Source organism: Prionailurus bengalensis, chromosome B4 (assembly GCF_016509475.1).
Source record: "Prionailurus bengalensis isolate Pbe53 chromosome B4, Fcat_Pben_1.1_paternal_pri, whole genome shotgun sequence".
Classification (NCBI taxonomy): domain Eukaryota; kingdom Metazoa; phylum Chordata; class Mammalia; order Carnivora; family Felidae; genus Prionailurus; species Prionailurus bengalensis.
This window is the reverse complement of record NC_057358.1, coordinates 36,316,172-36,336,051: the sequence shown is the minus strand read 5'-3', so window position 1 is coordinate 36,336,051 and position 19,880 is coordinate 36,316,172. Positions and strand designations below refer to the sequence as shown.

General features: G+C 38.4%; 1 protein-coding gene across 14 annotated transcripts in view; it reads left to right on the top strand.

The window, feature by feature from the left end:
• ERC1 (ELKS/RAB6-interacting/CAST family member 1) overlaps positions 1-19,880 on the top strand; it is a 518,359-nt gene that overhangs the window by 457,113 nt on the left and 41,366 nt on the right. For 10 of the 14 annotated variants that reach the window (XM_043565007.1, XM_043565004.1, XM_043565003.1 and 7 more), the window contains one exon: positions 15,792-15,980. In XM_043565007.1, coding sequence (XP_043420942.1) covers positions 15,792-15,980 — 189 coding nt within the window. Of the gene's footprint in view, positions 1-15,791; positions 15,981-19,880 lie in introns of those variants that run through there. The other 4 variants (XM_043565015.1, XM_043565013.1, XM_043565016.1 and 1 more) reach the window with 1 other exon arrangement.

Below are 19,880 nucleotides of genomic sequence, written 5' to 3'. Positions count from 1 at the left end.
TTAATGGAGCAGAGTATCTCAGGCTCTACTTTTTGAAGAGAGGCATGTCAAAAGAATTTGTGGAGTTATTTTAAAACACCAGAGAGTATCAGGGTAGGAGGAGGGCAAGCCATAAAAGCTGGTGCAGTCAGCAGGTAGATCATGAAGACCTTAGTATGCCATGTAATCTGTACAGGATGGACAGAAAGAGAATACTGGAAACGAGAAGGTCAGTTAAGATTAGCTTCTTATTTTGTCTTGGAGAGTGATGCTGAAGGCCTGAATAGATGCAAGGATGGAAGAGTTAGTAAAGTGGGAATATATTCATTATCAAGAAACTTTGGTTCTTCTAAGAAATGTCTCCAACTGTTTCCAATCTTCTTTGGGTTAGAAAATAGAGAACGTAGTATAAAAGCCCAGTTACGGGGCGCCTGGGTGGCACAGTCGGTTAAGCGTCCGACTTCAGCCAGGTCACGATCTCGCGGTCCGTGGGTTCGAGCCCCGCGTCAGGCTCTGGGCTGATGGCTCGGAGCCTGGAGCCTGTTTCCGATTCTGTGTCTCCCTCTCTCTCTGCCCCTCCCCCGTCCATGCTCTGTCTCTCTCTGTCCCAAAAATAAATAAAAACGTTAAAAAAAAATAAAATAAAATAAAAGCCCAGTTATGGTTTAGGAAGTTAACTTGCCCACAGGAACTATTCAAATAAAAAGCAGTGAATAAAGCCAAGGGGAGAAGCATCAAGCTGTGATCCACAGCCACTAGCTGAGTAACATAGCTCCTAACCATGTTTACAAGTCAGGTTACCTCTCCAGGTCTTGAATTTTTCATTTAGAAAGTAGGGCAAGGAGAAGGGGAATAGATTACCTACATGATCTTTAAAATTCCTCCCATCTTTTAGCTCTGTACTGAAAATGAGTACAAGATGCTGTTTTGGTCCAATTAGTGTTTCACGCTTGTTTAACCTTGAGAATGTTTGACTCTATAGAAATATTTGACCTATTCACAAACATTTAAATCAGGATATACCAGTGTCAAGGAATTTTCACTGAATTTTTGCGGGAGCTGAAACTAAGTTAATTCTATTTAATTTCTTTATCAGTGTTCCATACATGTAATTGAAAATGGCTAACGTTTTCAATATTCTTATTCAATATTCTTATTCTAGTATTTTGCTGAATCATTTTAGTATCCTTTCTTTTCCATTTGCCTATTGCCAAATTCACTTTTCTATAACATCAACGTTTTATTTTATGTTAATATCACTATTGATGCAAATAATATTCATTATGAATTGATTCTTTTATATATATACGTATATATATATATATATATATATATATATTTTTTTTTTTTTTTTTTTTTTTTTTTGCATCATGATAAGTGTACTCTCTTTAATCCCCATCCTCTATTTTTCTCATCCTCCTACCCCCTCCCCTCTGGTAACCATCAATGTGTTCTCTATAGTTAAGTCTTTGTTTTGGTTTGTCTCTCTCTCTTTTCTTTTCCTTTGCTCATTTGTTTTGTTTCTTAAATTCCATATATGAGTGAAATCATATGGTGTTTGCCTTTCTCTGACTGACTTATTTTGCTTAGCATAATACTGTCTAGCTCCATCTAGGTCACTGTGAATGGCAAGATTTCATTCTGTTTTATGGCTGAGTAATAGTCCATTGTATATATATACACCACATCTTCTTTATCCATTCATCTTTCAGACACTTGGGCTGCTTTCACAATTTGGCTATTTTAAATAGTGCTACAATAAACATAAGGGTGCATGTATCCCTTTGCATTAGTGTTTTGGTTTTGTATTCTTTGGAAAAATACCCAGTAATGTGATTACTCGATTGTAGGGTAGTTCTATTTTCAGTTTTTTGAAGAACCTCCATCTATTTTTCACAGTGGTTACACCAGGCTACATTTCCACCAGCAGTGCATGAAGGTTCCTTTTTCTCCACATCCTCACCCATACTTGCTGTCTCTTGTGTTCTTGATTTTAGCCATTCTGACAGGAGTGAGGTGATGTCTCATTGTAGTTATGAATTGAATTTTTTAATGGTAGTTATTATTTATTTCTTAACTAATCTGTGAGACAGTTATAAGAATTTCCTAATATTATAGTTACCCCACTGTCTGGAATTGATCTATTGTACGGATTGACAAAGTTTTGGGTAAAGGTTTGTAGATTAAAAGCAACCATGGGTAATATGTAAATAAATGAGCATGACTCACAATCTAACTTTATTTATGGATGCTGAAATTTGATTTGTATGTAATTTCCATATGTCACCCAAATATTCTTCCTCTCATTTTTTTCAACCATTTGAAAATGTAAAACCCATTCTTAGAAGATGGATTACAGAAAAACAGGCAGTGGTGTTAAATTTGGTCCACGGACTGTAATTTACCAGCCTCTGGTCTATTGCTGATCCAGCTCTTCTTTGTTTTTCTCATTACTCCGCATCCCGTGGTTGTCTCACCATCCACGGTTGGTGGTGGAGCGAAGCACAGTGATAGAGTTAAAATGTCTTAGGGGTCAGAGTGTCAGCTAAAATTATCAAGAATAACTTGTATTTTACATCTATTCAGATCTATTTTATAGATGATGAAACAGATCCTTGAAAATAGTAATAGTTAAAAATAATAATAATAGTTAATAATTATTGAACAAGATTCCTCTGTGGTAGACACATGGATCATTACAATCACATAAAATACACTGTCCCCAAAGTAGCTTGTCCTTGGTCTCATAGCTAGAATGTTGCAGAGCCTGGAGTTAAACCAGTCTGTCTCCAGAGCCCATGCTTTTAACTACTGCACAGTATTGCTCCATAGTTCTATACTTCCTCACAGAGTTTTTGGTACAATGCAGACATTTTATAGCCACATAATGTGAGGAATACAAATCTGTCTTTCTGGTGAGGATAGCCTCTGGGTGAAAAAGTCTTTTTTCACCAGTCTTTGAAACTGGATGCCCAGTAATTAACATTACCAGCCAAGGGCCTACATGCTTATGGCTGCAGTGTTTGAATGAGTCATGCTTGTGGCCACAGCCAGCCACATTGCCTTCCCTGGCAGTAAAGAATGGAGACTACTGTGTCTTCTTGGATTATAGTGCTATAAAGTATAAGATGCCCTAGCAGCTTTTTCTGGAGAAATATTCAAGTCGATAAGATTCTTAGTAAGATCATAAGATACAGAAGACCATCTAAGTTACTTTAATTCCATGGCTAATTAGCAAAAATTTCATGAGTGAAGTAACTAACATGAGAGCAGATAAGGCAAGCAGCCAGGCAAACAACTCTGCTTTCCTAGAAGGTACAAGTTGTAATTGCTTCAGGAGACACTGGGATGCAAGAGTTCTAGTTTAGAGGAGCCTGGCCCCTGTAATCAAACCGCATATTGTGTGTGTGTGTGTGTGTGTGTGTGTGTGTGTGTGCGCGCGCGCGCGCGCATGCGCGCACACACGCACGCATGTGTAACGTGAACCTGATGCTCTATTGTTGTGCACAAAAAAAGTATGATTGTTTAGATGGGCATGTTAATTAAATCAGAGCTGAAAACCTTCAGGTACATAGAATGTACAGCACTGAACTCACAAGATAGTCTGAGACACAAATGTCAGCCTTAGGATGGCTTTGCAGTATTCTTTGAAATGGTACATCTGGGAAATGGTATATGGATGGTGTATTAGATAGATGAATACAGAAGTACACCGGACCAAATGGCTTGAGACTTAATTGTTTAGGTGAGAATGGCAGAGACCTTGCTGCCTGTGGATGATCTAGGGCTTTCTAATTGTTGTCAGCAATAGCATCTCATACAGAAGATTACAGCTGCTGAAGCCTACAAGCAACTTAGTGTAAAGAATCCCCCAGAATTGAGGGATGCATATATTTGGGCAGATTGCTTGAAGCGTGGAGAGAGCTGTTCCTCCTGTTAGTTGCTGTGAAAGTCTATGACATTAAAAGTATACTCCCTGGGGCGCCTGGGTGGCGCAGTCGGTTAAGCGTCCGACTTCAGCCAGGTCACGATCTCGCGGTCCATGAGTTTGAGCCCCGCGTCAGGCTCTGGGCTGATGGCTCGGAGCCTGGAGCCTGTTTCTGATTCTGTGTCTCCCTCTCTCTCTGCCCCTCCCCCATTCATGCTCTGTCTCTCTCTGTCCCAAAAATAAATAAAATAAAATAAAATAAAATAAAATAAAATAAAATAAAATAAAATGGTTGAGAAAAAAAGTATACTCCCTGGAAAGAGACCAAGGAAAAGCACTAGTGACATGAACAGATTAACATGGTAAAGAAAAGGTGTGTTCTACATTCTCTTGTTGCTTTTCCTCTTTGGTTGATTTTCAGAGTTGGAGTTTCTACTGCACTTTTTCATTGTTTCCTATTTTCTAAGCCCAATAAAATATTAGGTACTCTGATTATTTTAGAAACATGGTCTCTGTCCTTTGTGTTTCCCATGAAAACTGCTACAGAATTGGATGTGGGTCCATATGTATGGTAGCTTTATCATGAGTACCAAAAGCTGGAGCTAGAGGCTTGTAGATGAAACAAATTAGGAAGATTCTGTACAAACGTACCTTTTTCCCCCACTGTCAAGTCACTTTATAACTATACTAAGAGCCTCCTTCCTCTGTAATATCGTGTAACTTTACCTTCTTGCAGTCTAGATACACCCCCATTTCTAATTCCTTGGAACTTTCTCCCTTGGTCTGTTGGCACTCCATTCTTTTACCTGCAAGTACTCCGCTGCTCTTCTCTTAGGATCTGTCAGCTGTGTCACAGAGTGTGTTGCTCTTTCCTCTGTTCCTCAGTTTCCAGTGGGACTGCTGCACTCTGCCACTGTACTTCAGAGCTGATCTTCAGTCAGCACTTACTGAACTCTGTATTGGATCAGAGGGAATCTGGGCACATGAATCCTTCTTCCAAAAATTGGGTCATATATACACAAAAAGGCTTGATTTGCCCCAGGTTACTTAATCCTGAATTCCTCTGGCTGTTAACTTATAACAGGATTTCTGGTATTTTGTCATAGTAACTTTTCTATCCTCAAATAATAACAGCTTTGCTTAAGCATCAACTACTAGTAATAATGTAATGGTGATATCTATCAGAGTTTGTGCTTTGCTAAGCAATTTTAACTTTCAGAGAGGAGGAGGAGGGGAGATTAATTCAGTGACTATTTGGGAGGTTTTATTCTGAACTAAAGAAAATGGGTAGAGAAAACCATCTTCTTAATTTTTGTTTTTCCCAAATCCTTTTTTTTTTCCACCCAAAGCCTGGGTTACTCCCAAGGTAAAAGGGTAATGTCTGGAAATCATTAATCCATGGGATTTGTTCACGGTGTATAAGATTTTCAGAAAGAATTTGCTTTTTAAATATGATTTCCTGATTGACTACGGCAGACATAAATCCAGGAAGGACGGCTCTGTCAGAGCAGCCAAGATCCCTTTCCAATTCTCAGATATCTGACATTTTTTGGTATGTATGTGTGGAGTGGAAATACAGATTCTTCGTGTGGGTAGGTCAGGAGGAGAGAGAGGTAGAAGAGGAAAGGAAGAGAATGATGATGCTACTGTGGCTAAAATAGGGCACCTTTCCTGGAATTAGCCTTAGCTCACGGGGGGCCTAGCTTTATTTAATGTATACTAATGAGAAGGAGAAGTTAAAGAGACAGACACCCTGTGTCTCCTGTCCTGGTACGGGTTTCAGTTCTTGAAGTGCTCTTTTATGATATTCAGAAACACTTCCATCCTCTCAGTTTGCAGATTTCTAAGCTGTGCTAAACCTGAATATAATGGCTAAGGGCCATTTTGCTCAGATCTTTCCTTCCGTCTTGCCCTTGCCGTCCTCTTCCCACTGCAAGGATATCTGTGTGCCTTCTTATACACACCAAATCATGTGTCTAACCTGTCACAGTTTGTTTCCTGGTTATTTCTAACTTTAGCATTAAGAGATCAAATTCCTATATGAAAATTAGTTCTTCTCTAAATAGCAGAAATACCCATTTCTGATATCTCTCCACAGCTATAGATATTTTCCCCTGCGTTCCAAATGGTAGATAAACTCTCCTCTCCCACCTGTACCCTCGTAGGGGGTACATTCTTGTTAAGCACTGTTTGATGAGGAGCCATGTCTACCATGTCTGTCTTCAGATAGAATGAGCCCCTCAGTGGCCACAGCCTATCAGTGAGCATTCTATAGTAGACTTCTAAATATCTGCATGGTCCTGCTGTGTTTGATTTGACACTACAGTTGAAATAATAATGTGACTAATGGCAAACTATCTCTGTCTACTCCTCCAACTCTTTTAGGTGTGTACACACACACACACACACACACACACACACACACAGCTTTAACCTGACCTTAAAATAAGCTAATCACAAAACAGTCTCCTCCAGAGACTGGCCTCTGGGAGCCCTTATACAGATATGTTATCAAATCGCATAGTTACTAGATGATCATACTTGGCCCTTTTCTTCTCCATATTCCTGTAGACTAGACTATGAGAAGGAGCTAGTGGATGTGTTCCCTATAATGTACATTCTTTGTTAGATCATTCCCTATTTATTGAAAGACTGTCAAAGCCAGGAGGTTCCTTTTGTTTACCCTGGGTACCTCCACTTGGCTTTCTCTTCCTCTTCCAGTGCAGTTGGTACATTGCATTGGAAAGAGAAGAAAATGAAATGTTGTGATAAGGTTGTTATTGTGGTTTGCCCAGCAGGCAACAAGCATGTTGCTGTTTTTCAGATCCATCTGTCTAGCAGACATGTAATAATGCCAAGAAGTGTTGTTGTGCGTGACTGCAACAAACAATTATAGCAGGAGTACTTTAGGCCCCGCACCTCAAAGGATCAGAATGGAGTGTGAGTTATTAATTTCAACACTCAGGTAGGTGCACAGGCATGCAAGGAGTTGAGGCCACCATTTTTGCTTGCGGCCAACTGTCTAACTAGTTTTTCCTTTTCAATGCAGCATCAGTATTCATTTGGCTCACATGTTCCAAAAGTGTGAACCTCTTTTCTCCCTCTTCTGCCTCATTTTTCTCCCCCATGCCTGGATTTTTTTCCCTGTAATTTCTCATTCATGAGTGAATAGCCATGGAACTTTAGTATAGAATGGGGTGGTCACTTACCTGTTTTATTGTGTACACTTTTAGGTGTACACACAAATACTTAACCCCTACATTGTTCACTAAAATACAATAAATGATTTATTGTGGAGAGGCAAGCCTTCAGCCAAGAACTGAATTGAAGATGCTTTCCCATCTTTATTAGCTCTTAAGAGCGAGGAAGAATTTTGGAGCATGCACCTATTCTTAGCATTTCTTAATCTAGCAGAGTGGGTGGTTTTCTTGAATCTAGTTCTCTTTCTCTCATCTGACCATATCTTCAGGGTGCCTACTATGTGTCCCCCTGATTGGTTAGCTTGTAGTAGCTTCTGTGCCTCATAGTAGCATTCTCTCCACCTAATGTCCATTTATCTGCACTTCTTCATTTGTACATACTTGTCTGCCCCCTTATTGGTAAATGATCTTATTTTCATGTATCTTACAAATTTCCAAGTGTTAAAGCAGGTACTTGAAATACCTACAGCTTTTAACATCCTCCACGAGCATATGAATAAAAGGGCCCAGTGGGAGATGCCCTTCCCTTACCAGTGGGCAGGCCCGCAACACTCTGCTGTATTTGAGTAGCATTTATTATACTGCATAAAATAGGATAGGTTTTAACTAAATGAAGAGTAACTAGGCAAAATATAGTTAGCAGCTCTGTAGTTCAGATTTCAAGATTCATTTTATTCTGTACCCTGTTTCCTGTCTCCTTACAACTTTGAGTACAGATTTTTTTTCTCTCTCTATCCAGATCAAGAAGTAGAAAATGTTTTGTTTTGCTGAAGTGGTAGTATATACTTAAAGAAAAGTTGACAACGGATTTCTGAGCCATGAAACTAAGAGGAAATGACCACATGTTATTTAAAAATTTTTTAATGTTTATTTTTGAGAGAGAGAGAGAGAGAGAGAGAGAGAGAGAGAGAGAACATGAGCGGGGAACAGGCAGAGAGAGAGACACACACAGAATCTGAAGCAGGCTCCAGGATCTGAGCTGTCAGCACAGTCTGACATAGGGCTTGAACCCACAAATTGTGAAACCATGACTTGAGCTGAAGTCAGACACTTAACCAACTGAGCCCCCAGTTTTTTATAAAATGATTACCACTTTTGTTTGTACTTCAAAACCTGTAGCCTTTGGCAATTTTGATAGACACATTTAAACTTTAACAAACCATAAAGCCTTTTTAAAATCTAAAACCTTTGAAGACAGTTTTTACTTTAAGAACTAGATATTTCTGTTTGTAGTAAGATTTCTGATTAACATTTATTCATCTCAGTGACCCAATAGTCCCTGAACCTGAATTCCTAGTGTAACTGAGTATTTACTATTCCTTTCCTTTACTCAGTGTTAAAGAAAAAAATTATCCATTCCCTTTTTAAAACAGTAAGACAGACTTTATTCAAGACAACTGTGATAGGGATAGGAAGCAGTGCAATGGAGTTGTTCAGTGGGGAGAAAGATTGTGCTTAACAATCTTTGAACTGAATACGGTAAGGAAAACTGGAAATTCATGGCCAAGAAGCAGGGTTGGGATCAGTATATGGACACTTACCAAGACAAAACACCAGGGATAAGGGCACATTCTGGCTAAACTGACCTAATAAGATCCTTGCTGAAGGCAGGCCAGCGATCACCTGGAGAATGAGGGAGGATGAGGAACCTTATCATATATTGAGAGTAATCAAATATCAAGGATGAGAGATTCTTGATAAACCAATTTAGCAGAATTCTTGATAGAGCTAGACAATGTAGAGATGAGCCCAAAATTAGGGCCAGTTGAGAAGAGAGTTCAGGGAGAACCTAACTAAAGTTTGGTGAGAATCTTTGCCACCAGTATATAGATAGATAACATAATGAGAGGGTTAAGTGAGCCTAAGTGATTCCCCAGTCCAAATATTTCATTTACTATAGTAGTAATAGTAGGTCATCTGTAAGGGAGGCTGAAAGAACAGATTCTGCTTCCTATAACACACCTATTTTAGGTACTTAGAAAATATTTATGATATAAATGATTGTTTTGCTTTTGTCATGATTTTTATTTTTGGTTTAGGAGACAAATACAGGAAAGTCACATTCTATAAAATTTGGGGAGTCAAATAGTTAAACATGAAAGATAGTTAATGAAGTAAGGGTTAGGATTTGGAGCCCTTAACTTTAACTTGCCTTTAACTTTAGGTTATCTGTTAATTTTTCCTGGAATTTTGGAAGTTTATTAACTTACCCCTAAAAGAAAGGCAGCTATGCTATACTAGAATTGTTTTTCAGTTACTAGCCCTCTAAGTACAAAGTAAGTCTAAAGCTATTCTCTCTCTTGCAGGAGAAGTGTCTAGTGAGGGCCATTCTCAAAAGTATATTTTTTTCTATTTGGTAGGGTTAAAAATGGGTAAGACTGTACCACCAAAAACATTTAGGGAATCCATTAATTTTCCTTCTGTTCGGGCTTCAAGTGAGAAAGCTAATTAAGAAGTTGGATCTCAGAGACCATTAAGAATAAAAAACTTGAGGAGTGCCTGGGTGGCTCTGTTGGTTAAGCATCTGACTTCAGCTCAAGTCATGATCTCGAGGTTTGTGAGTTCAAGCACGCATCGAGCTCTGTGCTGACAGCTCAGAGCCTGGAGCCTGCTTTGGATTCTGTGTCTCCCTTGTTCTCTGCCTCTCTCTCTCTCTCTCTCTCTCTCTCTCTCTCTCTCTCTCTCAAAAATAAACATTAAAAAAATTCTTTTAAAGAAGAAAAAACTTGAATTTTATAACCTCATATATATGAAGACAAAGTTAAACTAAGCTTCACAGCACAGCACAGAGGTTTATTTAGCAATTTGTTTGCCTGAAGTTGATTTCAAAAGTAAACTTGAAGATAAACCATGAATTTATGCATTTTAATTCTTGTATACACTCAACACATTAGCTCCATTATTTCATGACTTTTTTAATGTAGAGTAGAACCACACCTTATTCTTAATATTCCCACCAGCTAAAACTAGATATGGCATGGCACAAAGGCATTCACTAAATGTTTGTTAAGTGAATTATATAACTTTTTAGTTTCAATATATGTCATTTGATATACTATATTTTTTGAAAGAACTCTATTCTTTCACAAATAACTGCATTTAAGTAAGAACATAACACAAAATTCCAGACTTTTGTAAAGAAACTTAACACTAGCCTTCATCTTTCTTATCCTGAAGTATATAATTGGCCAAGAAGATAAACTTAGTTATTGAAGGAAAAAAGACTTTGAGACTAGATTGATTAATATTATTTATTTATTTATTTATTTATTTATTTATTTGGTTCTTTTTTTTTTTTTTTTTACTTTTCAGAGTTAGCCCTCTGCTGGAGCCTCTAGACAAAAATATAGTTAAGAGACTAATGTCTCTAGGCAGTTACTGTTATTTGTTCTGGGACTTTCTTGATACACCTACACTGGGGGACAGAAGTGTAATGATAACCCAGTGAGAAATCAAAACTACCACTAGCATTTTTGCCATTAATATATGGGCAGGTGAACCTGTCTCTGAAGACTTCAGCAGCAGATATAAAGAGGAACAAGAAGATTTTATAGCCAATTAAGGGTAGTCAGCTAGCCACAGAAGAATCACAGCAAATGTAAAAATAATTTTCCAGGAACACAGTAAATGATGGATAAATGTTAGCTTTTTTAAAAATGGCATCTTCAGGGCATCTGGGTGGCTCAGTCACCCTTAACTTTAAGTCACTTAACTAAGTGTCTGACTTCAGGTTAGGTCATGGTCTCATGGTTCTTGAGTTCAAGCCCCACATTGGGCTGTCTGCTATCAGTGCAGAGCCTGCTTCAGATCTTCTGTCCCTCTGTCTCTTCCCCTCCTCCTACTCACTCGCTCTCTCCCAAAAATAAACATTTTTAAAAATGGCATCTTCTTGGGGTGTCTGGGTGGTGCTTAGTCCATTAAGTGTCCAACTCATGATTTGGCCTCAGGTCATGATCTCAAAGCCCCACATTGGGCCTGTGCTGGGCATGGAGGCTGAGATTCTCTCTCTCCTTCTCCCTCCCCTCCTCATGCTTGCACTCTCTCTCTCTCTCTCTCTCAAAAATAAAATATTTTTTAAAGTGGCATCTTCTTGGGGTGCCTAGGTAGCTCAGTTGGTTAAGCATCCGACTGTTGATCTCAGCTCAGGTCTTGATCACAGGGTCATGAGTTCAAGCCCCATGTTGGGCTCCACACTGGGCCTGAAGACTACTTTAACATAAATAAATAATAAATAATAACAAATGGCATCTTCCAAACAGCAAAATACTAGTTACCCCAAAATCTTAAGTTCCAAATAATATTGAGTACCTATTCACTCAGCCTTTATGATGAAGCTACACCATTCCTTTTTAAATGAGTGCCTAGGGTGGATGGCTGGATGGCTCGGTTGGTTCTGACTCTTGATTTTGGCTCAGGTCACGATCTCACAGTTTATGGGTTCAAGCCCTGGTGTCGGACTCCATGCCGGCAGTGCAGAGCCTGCTTAAGATTCTCTCTTTTCTCTGTCTTTGTCCCTCCCCCGATCATGCTCTCACATCCTCTCTCAAAATAAATAAGGAAATAAATAAAAAACAAAATTAAAAAAATAAAACCAGTGCCTAGAATGTGTTACAACGAACTAATCTATACTTAAAGTGTCTGACAAAGAAACAGTAGAGGGAGAAGAGAAAAGGAGGCTAAATAATGGACTAGTTAAAAGTCTTTCACTGTGCACATTCCATCCTGGTATTGAAGAGTCAAACGGTCTAAGAAAGTGTGTTCAGATATCATAGATACACGGGTTGCAGAAATGGAAAACTGGAATTTTCACTCACAGTCTACACTGAACAATACAGGAGCAATTCATCTGTCTTCCAAAAGACCTTTACCCATCTAATCTCACTTAAGTGGAAAGGAGGTTAAAATAAATACCTCAGAAGATCACTGTCCTCTGTCACCATATGTCATCAAATGCTGGCCTCTGAAGTCAGTTTGAGAATCTAGTACATAAGCAAATAAATCCTTTAGAGAAGAAACAAAGCTATCAGTAAGTCAACCAAAAATATCTTATCCCTTTTTGTAATTTAAATTCTTTTCCTTAATAATTTGGTAAATATTAAGACTAGGGGAACATTGCCTTTTGGCATTACATTTGATACAAGCAGAAATTAATCTTGATAAGTTCATTTTTTAACTTCATTTTGACAAAAAAAGATGTATAACTATTTTTCTGCATAGCTATGGAATTAAGCCTGACCACATTTCTGATAGTTTTTGGTAGGACTTCTTGCCAATGTACTGAGGTTGCATGTGGACAGAAGACATAACTTACAGATCCTGTAAGGCATCCTCATTCCACTTGACAAGCGTCCCTTTTCCCTCTTGAGATTAGGCAGTGGCAGTTCTACCTTGTGGGAAATGCAATTTCTTTTCTAAGTGGCCTGCCCAAGTCAGATAGGGGGAAAAGGAAGAGATAAGGGCATTTCCCACATGATTGACGTGGTTAAATGTGTCCCAGAGAGGCCAAAGTGATTTTTTTAAGAGGGTAGATTTGAGAGCTGTGCTACTTGGGCTGTTTCCTATGCCTTCACATAGTAAGCCCTATGGGGTTTTTGTTTTGTTTTGTTAAAGCAATTCCTTTAGCCATGGGAAGAAAGGACAGACATCTGGGCTGTTGCATAGATGAATTTTTATTCTGGAAAGAATTTCAAATTCCATCATTTTTTAACTTTTCAATTTGGACTTTGAGGAATTATAGAGTGCAAAAGACTATCATGTTTTTTAGTCAGTTAGCACTTCAACATGAAATGCATTTAAATCAATTTAAATTTACCTTTAAGAACAAGGACCTGAAAAATAAGTTTTTTCATTTCAAGTCATGTAGTAATGAGGTAGTATTTTTCTAAATGTCATTTACTATCAGAAATTTGACTTTTCCATTACTACCATTTATCACATTGTCCCCTTCCTCTGTGGTCATATTCTTTCATGCCAGTTTGCTTATTCAAACAGTAATTACCTAAAATATCAGCTTTTTCAGCCTTGCAGCCCAGATGTGATAACATCTATAGTCCCCCCCCAACACACACACACACACACACACACACACACACACACACACACACAGAATAAGTGGTAGTCCCAAAAGTGAATTCCCCCTCCCCCGCCAAATTTTTTTTATCAATGGAAGACAAGGCCAAGCTAAAAACAACAACCAAAAAAAAAAAAAAAAGAAAAAGAAAGAAAGAAAGAAAGAAAGAAAGAAAGAAAGAAAGAAAGAAAGAAAGAAAGAAAGAAAGAAAAGAAATAGGGCTACATTGTGTGGAGGCCTCAGGGATGTGGTGTGTTATGGTTCTAGTACCATGACTAGGCAGTTTAGTTATTGAAGTGCAAAGTGTGCATGCATTTAAGGGAATATTGCCTTTATATTGCTTTTAAAGATTATGCTTTGGAATTCTTTATAAAATTTTCTGCAGTGAGTATGCATTTGTGGCCAGAAATAAAATACAATTCTTTTTGAGAGATTGGTGATGTTAGTGAAAAATTGTCCAACTTCCCCACTCTCTAAATCCTCTGCTTTATTCAAAGAGTCCCTTCCTTCTGTGATTGGCAGGGCCAATATGTCTATCATAGGTAGGAAATGCCAGCACAAACTGGTACCATGAGCCTGCTGATTAGGGGTTTCTTATAGAACCCAAGAGCTTTCCATACCAGCACCTAAGTGTTTAACCTTTATCCTTATAGAATTGTGTGTATGAGTTTAAAAAACAAAATAATGCTAAGTTGATTTACTTTCTCTGGTTTGTCTAGCCAGGCTTCAACTTCTATAATATGTAATACTAGATAGGCCTAACCTCTGAACTCTGATCTCTTTAGTAAGCTAAAGATTGTTTTAGTCACTATGCCCTGGCTCTTCCCTCTCTTTTTTTTTTTTTTAAGTTTTTATTTATTTTGAGAGAGAGAGAGAGCACAAGTTAGGGAGTGGCAGAGAGAGAGGGAGAGAGAGAAAGAATCCCAAGCAGGCTCCACACTGTCCAGATGCAGAGCCCGATGCAGGGCTCGAACTCACGAACCATGAGATCATGACCTGAGCTGAAGGTGGATGCTTAACCGATTAAGCCACCCAGTTGCCCCTGGCTCTTCCCTCTCAATTATTTCATGGAATTAATATTAGAAAATACAGGAAATGTGATGTATTTATAAAGCCACCGTTAAAAACCATGTTTTTCCAGGAATAGGTAATGTTTGAATAGTACTCATAATGTTTATAACATTAAATGGATAAACAGTGTATCAAGCAAAATATGAAGTGTGATACTGTTAAAGTTGGTTTATATAAGTTTATTAGAAGACTTAGAAGAAAATCACCCAACATTGCAAATGGTAATGCCTATAGCCTATTTTGTCACTTCTTTTATACTTTTTTCCCATATTTTTCAGAGTAAATATGTATTAATTTCATAAAATATGTAAAACTTTATTCATTTAAAAAAACTCTTTAAGAGAAATAAAGGAAAGCAGCAGGAGCAGGCCTCTCGGGAGCCAGGGAGAAATCAGTGTCACTTTTGAAAGTAATGCCAGTCCTTGTTTCTGTAAAGAAGATTACTGAGCTCCTTTATTCATTAGGTGGGTTAGAGGTGTCCTGTACATGAAAAATGCCAGCCTAGTGACATGTAACAGGTGCAGACCTCTGCCTTTTAAGCCCTGGGAACATTTTGAGAATTGCCAGCATTTTGGTGGAGCTTCGCAACTCTCACAGCTGCTATGTATCAAGCAGGTGCTGCTCTAACATTTCCTCGTTCTGAGATGTGAGATCTGGCCCAACTCTTCCTAAACACGCCAGGCTTTGACCAACTACCAAGTACCTGACCAGAGTATTGTCATGAGAGCTGTCAAATGAAATTCTGGGGTAGAAGTCATCTGTCATGTGCTTCCAAGTGGAATCAAGGGATAGTTATTCATCCAGGGTAAAGGGAATACCAAAAAAAAAAAAAAAAAAAAAAAAAAGTGCAGGACTGTTTTTCAAGATAAACATCAAACCAGTGTTACAACTGAGAGAATTTCAGAGAGTCCTTGGCTGTGAGTCAGGTGTTTGGTGTTATATAAGAATTTATCAATCACTGTTTAAAAAGAATATTGGATACCTCTGTGAAATGAATGAGGGGCGCTTAAGCCAGGATGAGGCAGATTTAGTAATGAGTTCACTCATCACATCTCATGGCCAAGAAAAACTTGCACCTTCTCCAGAGACAGAATTTTTCTTCCATTCCGGGAGGTGAAGGAACACATGAAGTATATGCTGTCCAGGCTTTCAGTGAGCAAATTTCGCTAGCATTTTTTTTTGTAACCTCTTATAAATAAACGGGAAGAGAAATCATGAGGTAACTGGAGTCTTTCTGTATCATGAATGTCATCGTGGTAAAAACAAGTTAGTCCTGTGTTTAATCCCCTGCCTAAGTACGGAACTCTCAGTTTCATCTTGATAGACTAAGCCAGCATTCCCTACCTGTCTCCCAAAAGGGGCTTTAGATGTGACAGTGTAAATGTGCAAGTGTGTGGAACTGTATCTTTTTATAATCCTGAAGATTTCAGTGGTGGTTAGAGCAGTTTGAGTCTTTGGCCAGTTTTCTTTGACTTGGAAGACAAAGATATTTGAACTTCTTGTTTCAGATTGACCTTGAGTTTCCTCAATTTTTTCACTTCAGATCATCCAGCCCCTCTTAGAACTTGACCAGAATAGAAGCAAATTAAAGTTGTATATTGGACACCTGACAGCCCTCTGCCATGACCGAGACCCCCTGATTCTTCGTGGACTCACTCCACCAGCTTCCTATAACTTGGACGATGACCAGGCAGCTTGGGAGAATGAGCTGCAGAAGATGACCCAGGAGCAGGTAAGTCTCTCACTTGAACTTTGACAAGACACTGTTAAAATTCAGCTGCTATTTAGATTGATGCAGTAGGAGCTACCTTTGGAAACTCAGTGTCCAGATTCAGGATTCTTAGCAAAGGGTAGTTCTTCAACAGATAATAGGAATTACCATTTGCAAAAGTACCACTTTATTCTTCCCTCAGTGTGACTTGCTCAAGTATCAAAAAGGGCTGCTTAGCACTCTCAACAATAGCCAAATTATGGAAAGAGCCTAAATGTCCATCAACTGATGAATGGATAAAGAAATTGTGGTTTATATACACAATGGAGTACTACATGGCAATGAGAAAGAATGAAATATGGCCCTTTGTAGCAACGTGGATGGAACTGGAGAGTGTTATGCTAAGTGAAATAAGCCATACAGAGAAAGACAGATACCATATGTTTTCATTCTTATGTGGATCCTGAGAAACTTAACAGAAACCCATGGGGGAGGGGAAGAAAAAAAAAAAAAGAGGTTAGAGTGGGAGAGAGCCAAAGCATAAGAGACTCTTAAAAACTGAGAACAAACTGAGGGTTGATGGGGGGTGGGAGGGAGGGGGGGGTGGGTGATGAGTATTGAAGAGGGCATCTTTTGGGATGAGCACCGGGTGTTGTATGGAAACCAATCTGACAATAAATTTCATATATTGGGAGGAAAAAAAGGGCTGCTTAGAAAAGAGAGGGTTAAGGACAGTCTGCTCATATGCCATGTGTTGTTTCATAGAAGCGATGACCACTGATAATTATGGGTACTGAAGGAAAATCTGAGTTAAGGATACTTGGATAAAGGATTCTTGACAAGTCAGTAGCATATATCTTCAGTTGTCTCTAGGGAACAGTGGGTTACAACACACTTAAGTTTTTAAGTAAAAGAACCATTCGATGAATTAGTTTATGTTGCTTCCCATGCTACATTTTCTGCCTACTGTTGCCTGTAAAATACCCAGTGATTCTCTTTTATTCATATTGTGATTTTATTTTATTTTTTGTTCCTTTGTTTAATAGAGAAAGGCTATTCTGGACAGAAAAACTGTGAATAAAAGAAACATAAAAATGAATGAGGAGAGCTATAGAGAGCAGACATAGAAAGTGAAGGAAAGAAAAGTTGAATAAATACAGAGAAAGAGAACAGTTTTTAAAACATTAAGTCTAAGCTCCTTTTGTTCCTAGTTTATAGATGGGGTTGATGATATCCCTAACTAGGCTATAATCATACTAACCAAGAGACTTAACTGCACTGGTGGTGTAAATTTACTAAAATTCTGCAGAATTTTGAAGCAGTATGCTGTTGTCCAGCTAAATCCTTGCTATTTGTTAAGCACTATTTGTTCACTTACAATGTGTGAAGGAAAGTTGTGTTAAATACAGATACTTCCATGGTATAATGTTAAAGACAGCAGTATTAACCCACAGATCAAGAAATGCAGACTGGAGTTGTAGAGCCATACTTACTTACCCCTGATATGGATATTGCCTCAAAGAACACATATTTAACAGCCTAATTAGTTATCTACCTCACTTATTTAATTAGTAAAAAGGTAAGGCCTGCCTCTCAAATGTAGCATGTTGCCATAGAAATTTTAATTTCTCTCTTCTTGAAAGAGAAAAATCCAAAGGACAGAATGAAATTGGATTCCGAGTAGCTCCTTTGGATGTTAATAACCATGTAGTGAAGATGCAACTGAAAGCCCACTGGAAGCAGAACACATGGCTGGTTAATTTTCAAAAATTTTACTTCAGGGGCACATAGGTGGCTCAGTCGGTTGAGCGTCTGACTTCTGCTCAGGTCATGATCTCATGGTTCAGAAGTTCGAGCCTCACGTCAGGCTCTGTGCTGACAGCTCCGAGCCTGGATCCTGCTTCAAATTTTCTCTCTCTCTCTCTCTCTCTCTCTCTCTCTCTCTCTCTCTCTGCCCTTCTCCCACTCGTGCTCACTCGCTCTCTCTCAAATAAACATTAAAATTTTTTTATTTAAAAAACTTTTACTTCAAAATTTTACAGAAGAACAATGCTTCTTAAAGCACTGACCATAGTAATGTATCAAAGTTTAACCGGCATTAAATTATTTCTTTGTGTAACAGCCTGTCTTTGAAATGAAGAAAGTATTTTAGCTTAGTTCCATTTTTCAAATATGCTTGAATGGGCTTAACTCAGTCTCTCTAAGGGGAAAAAAAAATCTCCAGGATGAGACCAAAATCGAAAATTTCGAACTAAGAATTTTTCAAAAAGTTTTGAGTGAATGAAACCAGGAATTCACTAATAGACTTGCATTACACGTTATGTTAAAATCAAGCTACTGTAAACATCAAAACAATTTTGCTCATATACATGAATTGTGTTAATATGTTTCTTCTTGATTGAGAATGTGCTTCAGTCACTGAAGTTATTACTTGAAGTGTGTGAAGTTGTATCTTTAGCAGGCTTCCCTGGAAAACCTGGGAAACAGAGGACTTAGGTTATCTGTAAAAGAATACAGCAACCAACACCACCTTCTATTGGTGGAGAAACCAATCAATTTTCTGCCTCACCACAAGTAAGAATTTAAGGGAACAATGCAGGCTATTGAGAAAGATGACCCTTAATACTACAAAATGATTTGTCTATGAAAGTATTATGTTCAAGGTTTGACTTTACTTTTTGAAGCCCTAGAAACATATGACATGAATCACTGCCAGATACACCCATTGGTTTATTTTATGTGTATGTATTCTGTTTACATTTTTGTTTTGGGGATGTAGAGTCTTCTGCAACTGACATTTGTTATCCAAATCTGTGTGTCCAGTGTATTTCACTGTCCCCAGTAACACCCTCATGAGGACAGGACAGGAATCTTGTCTATATCAAGAAAGATGCTTAGCGTATAGTATCTGCTCAGTAAATATTTGTTGCATGAATAAGACACAGAAGACAGTAGGGTAAATTCTGTACTCCTTATCACATCCTACAAGACTTTCTTTCATTTGGCTTATTTATTAAATACACATCCCTTCTCATCCTAGCCGTGAAGCATACCCAGCCACTTCGTTTTAAACTATTTACAGTTTCTATACTTCTGTCCTTTTGCTCATATTGATCCTTGTGCCTAATGTGCCCTTCCCTACTTTGTCTCCCTGGACAGTACCTAAATAGGAATCTGAGTTTTTTGTTTTTTGGGGGTTTTTTTATGTTTATTCATTTTTTAGAGAGTGTGAGCACGAGAGGGACAGAGAGGGAGCAGGGAAGACAGAGGATCTGAAGCTGGCTCTGCACTGACAGTAGAGATCCCCTTGCAGGGCTTGAACTCATGAACCGTGAGATCATGACCTGAGCCGAAGTCAGACATTTAACCAACTGAGCCACCCAGGCATCCCAGGAATCTGTGTTTTTAAGCTCAGCTAAGACATCATTTCTTCTATGCATCCTTTCCTGAAACCCCAGGCAGAATGTGCTGCTCCCTCTTTAGGGTTTTTGTAGTACCTGTAACACTTACACTTACTTGTTTTCATATCTGTCTTCCCATTTTAAGCTTTCTGTCTGTTGAAGACATGAGCTATATAATTTTCATCTTAAAATTAGCACCACATCAACAAGTACCACTTGCTCAGTAACTTAAAATGAGTGAGTGAATTTTAGTGAGTTCTGCGTAGTTTACTAGTTTGTATTTCATATTTGAGATTCTTATTTCTCCAACTACAAAAGATCCTTCACTGCCAGAACCATGTCTTATATTTCTAAAGTGCCTAGATGTATAGAGAATAAAGTGCCTACATGTATAGAGAATGTTTACTATACTTAGCTGATTATTTATTTGGCAATCCAAGACAGTTTTCTCAGTGCCATTCAGTAGCTTTGGATAGTCTGACTATTGATGTCAGGAACCCTTCAGACTCATCCTGAGTCA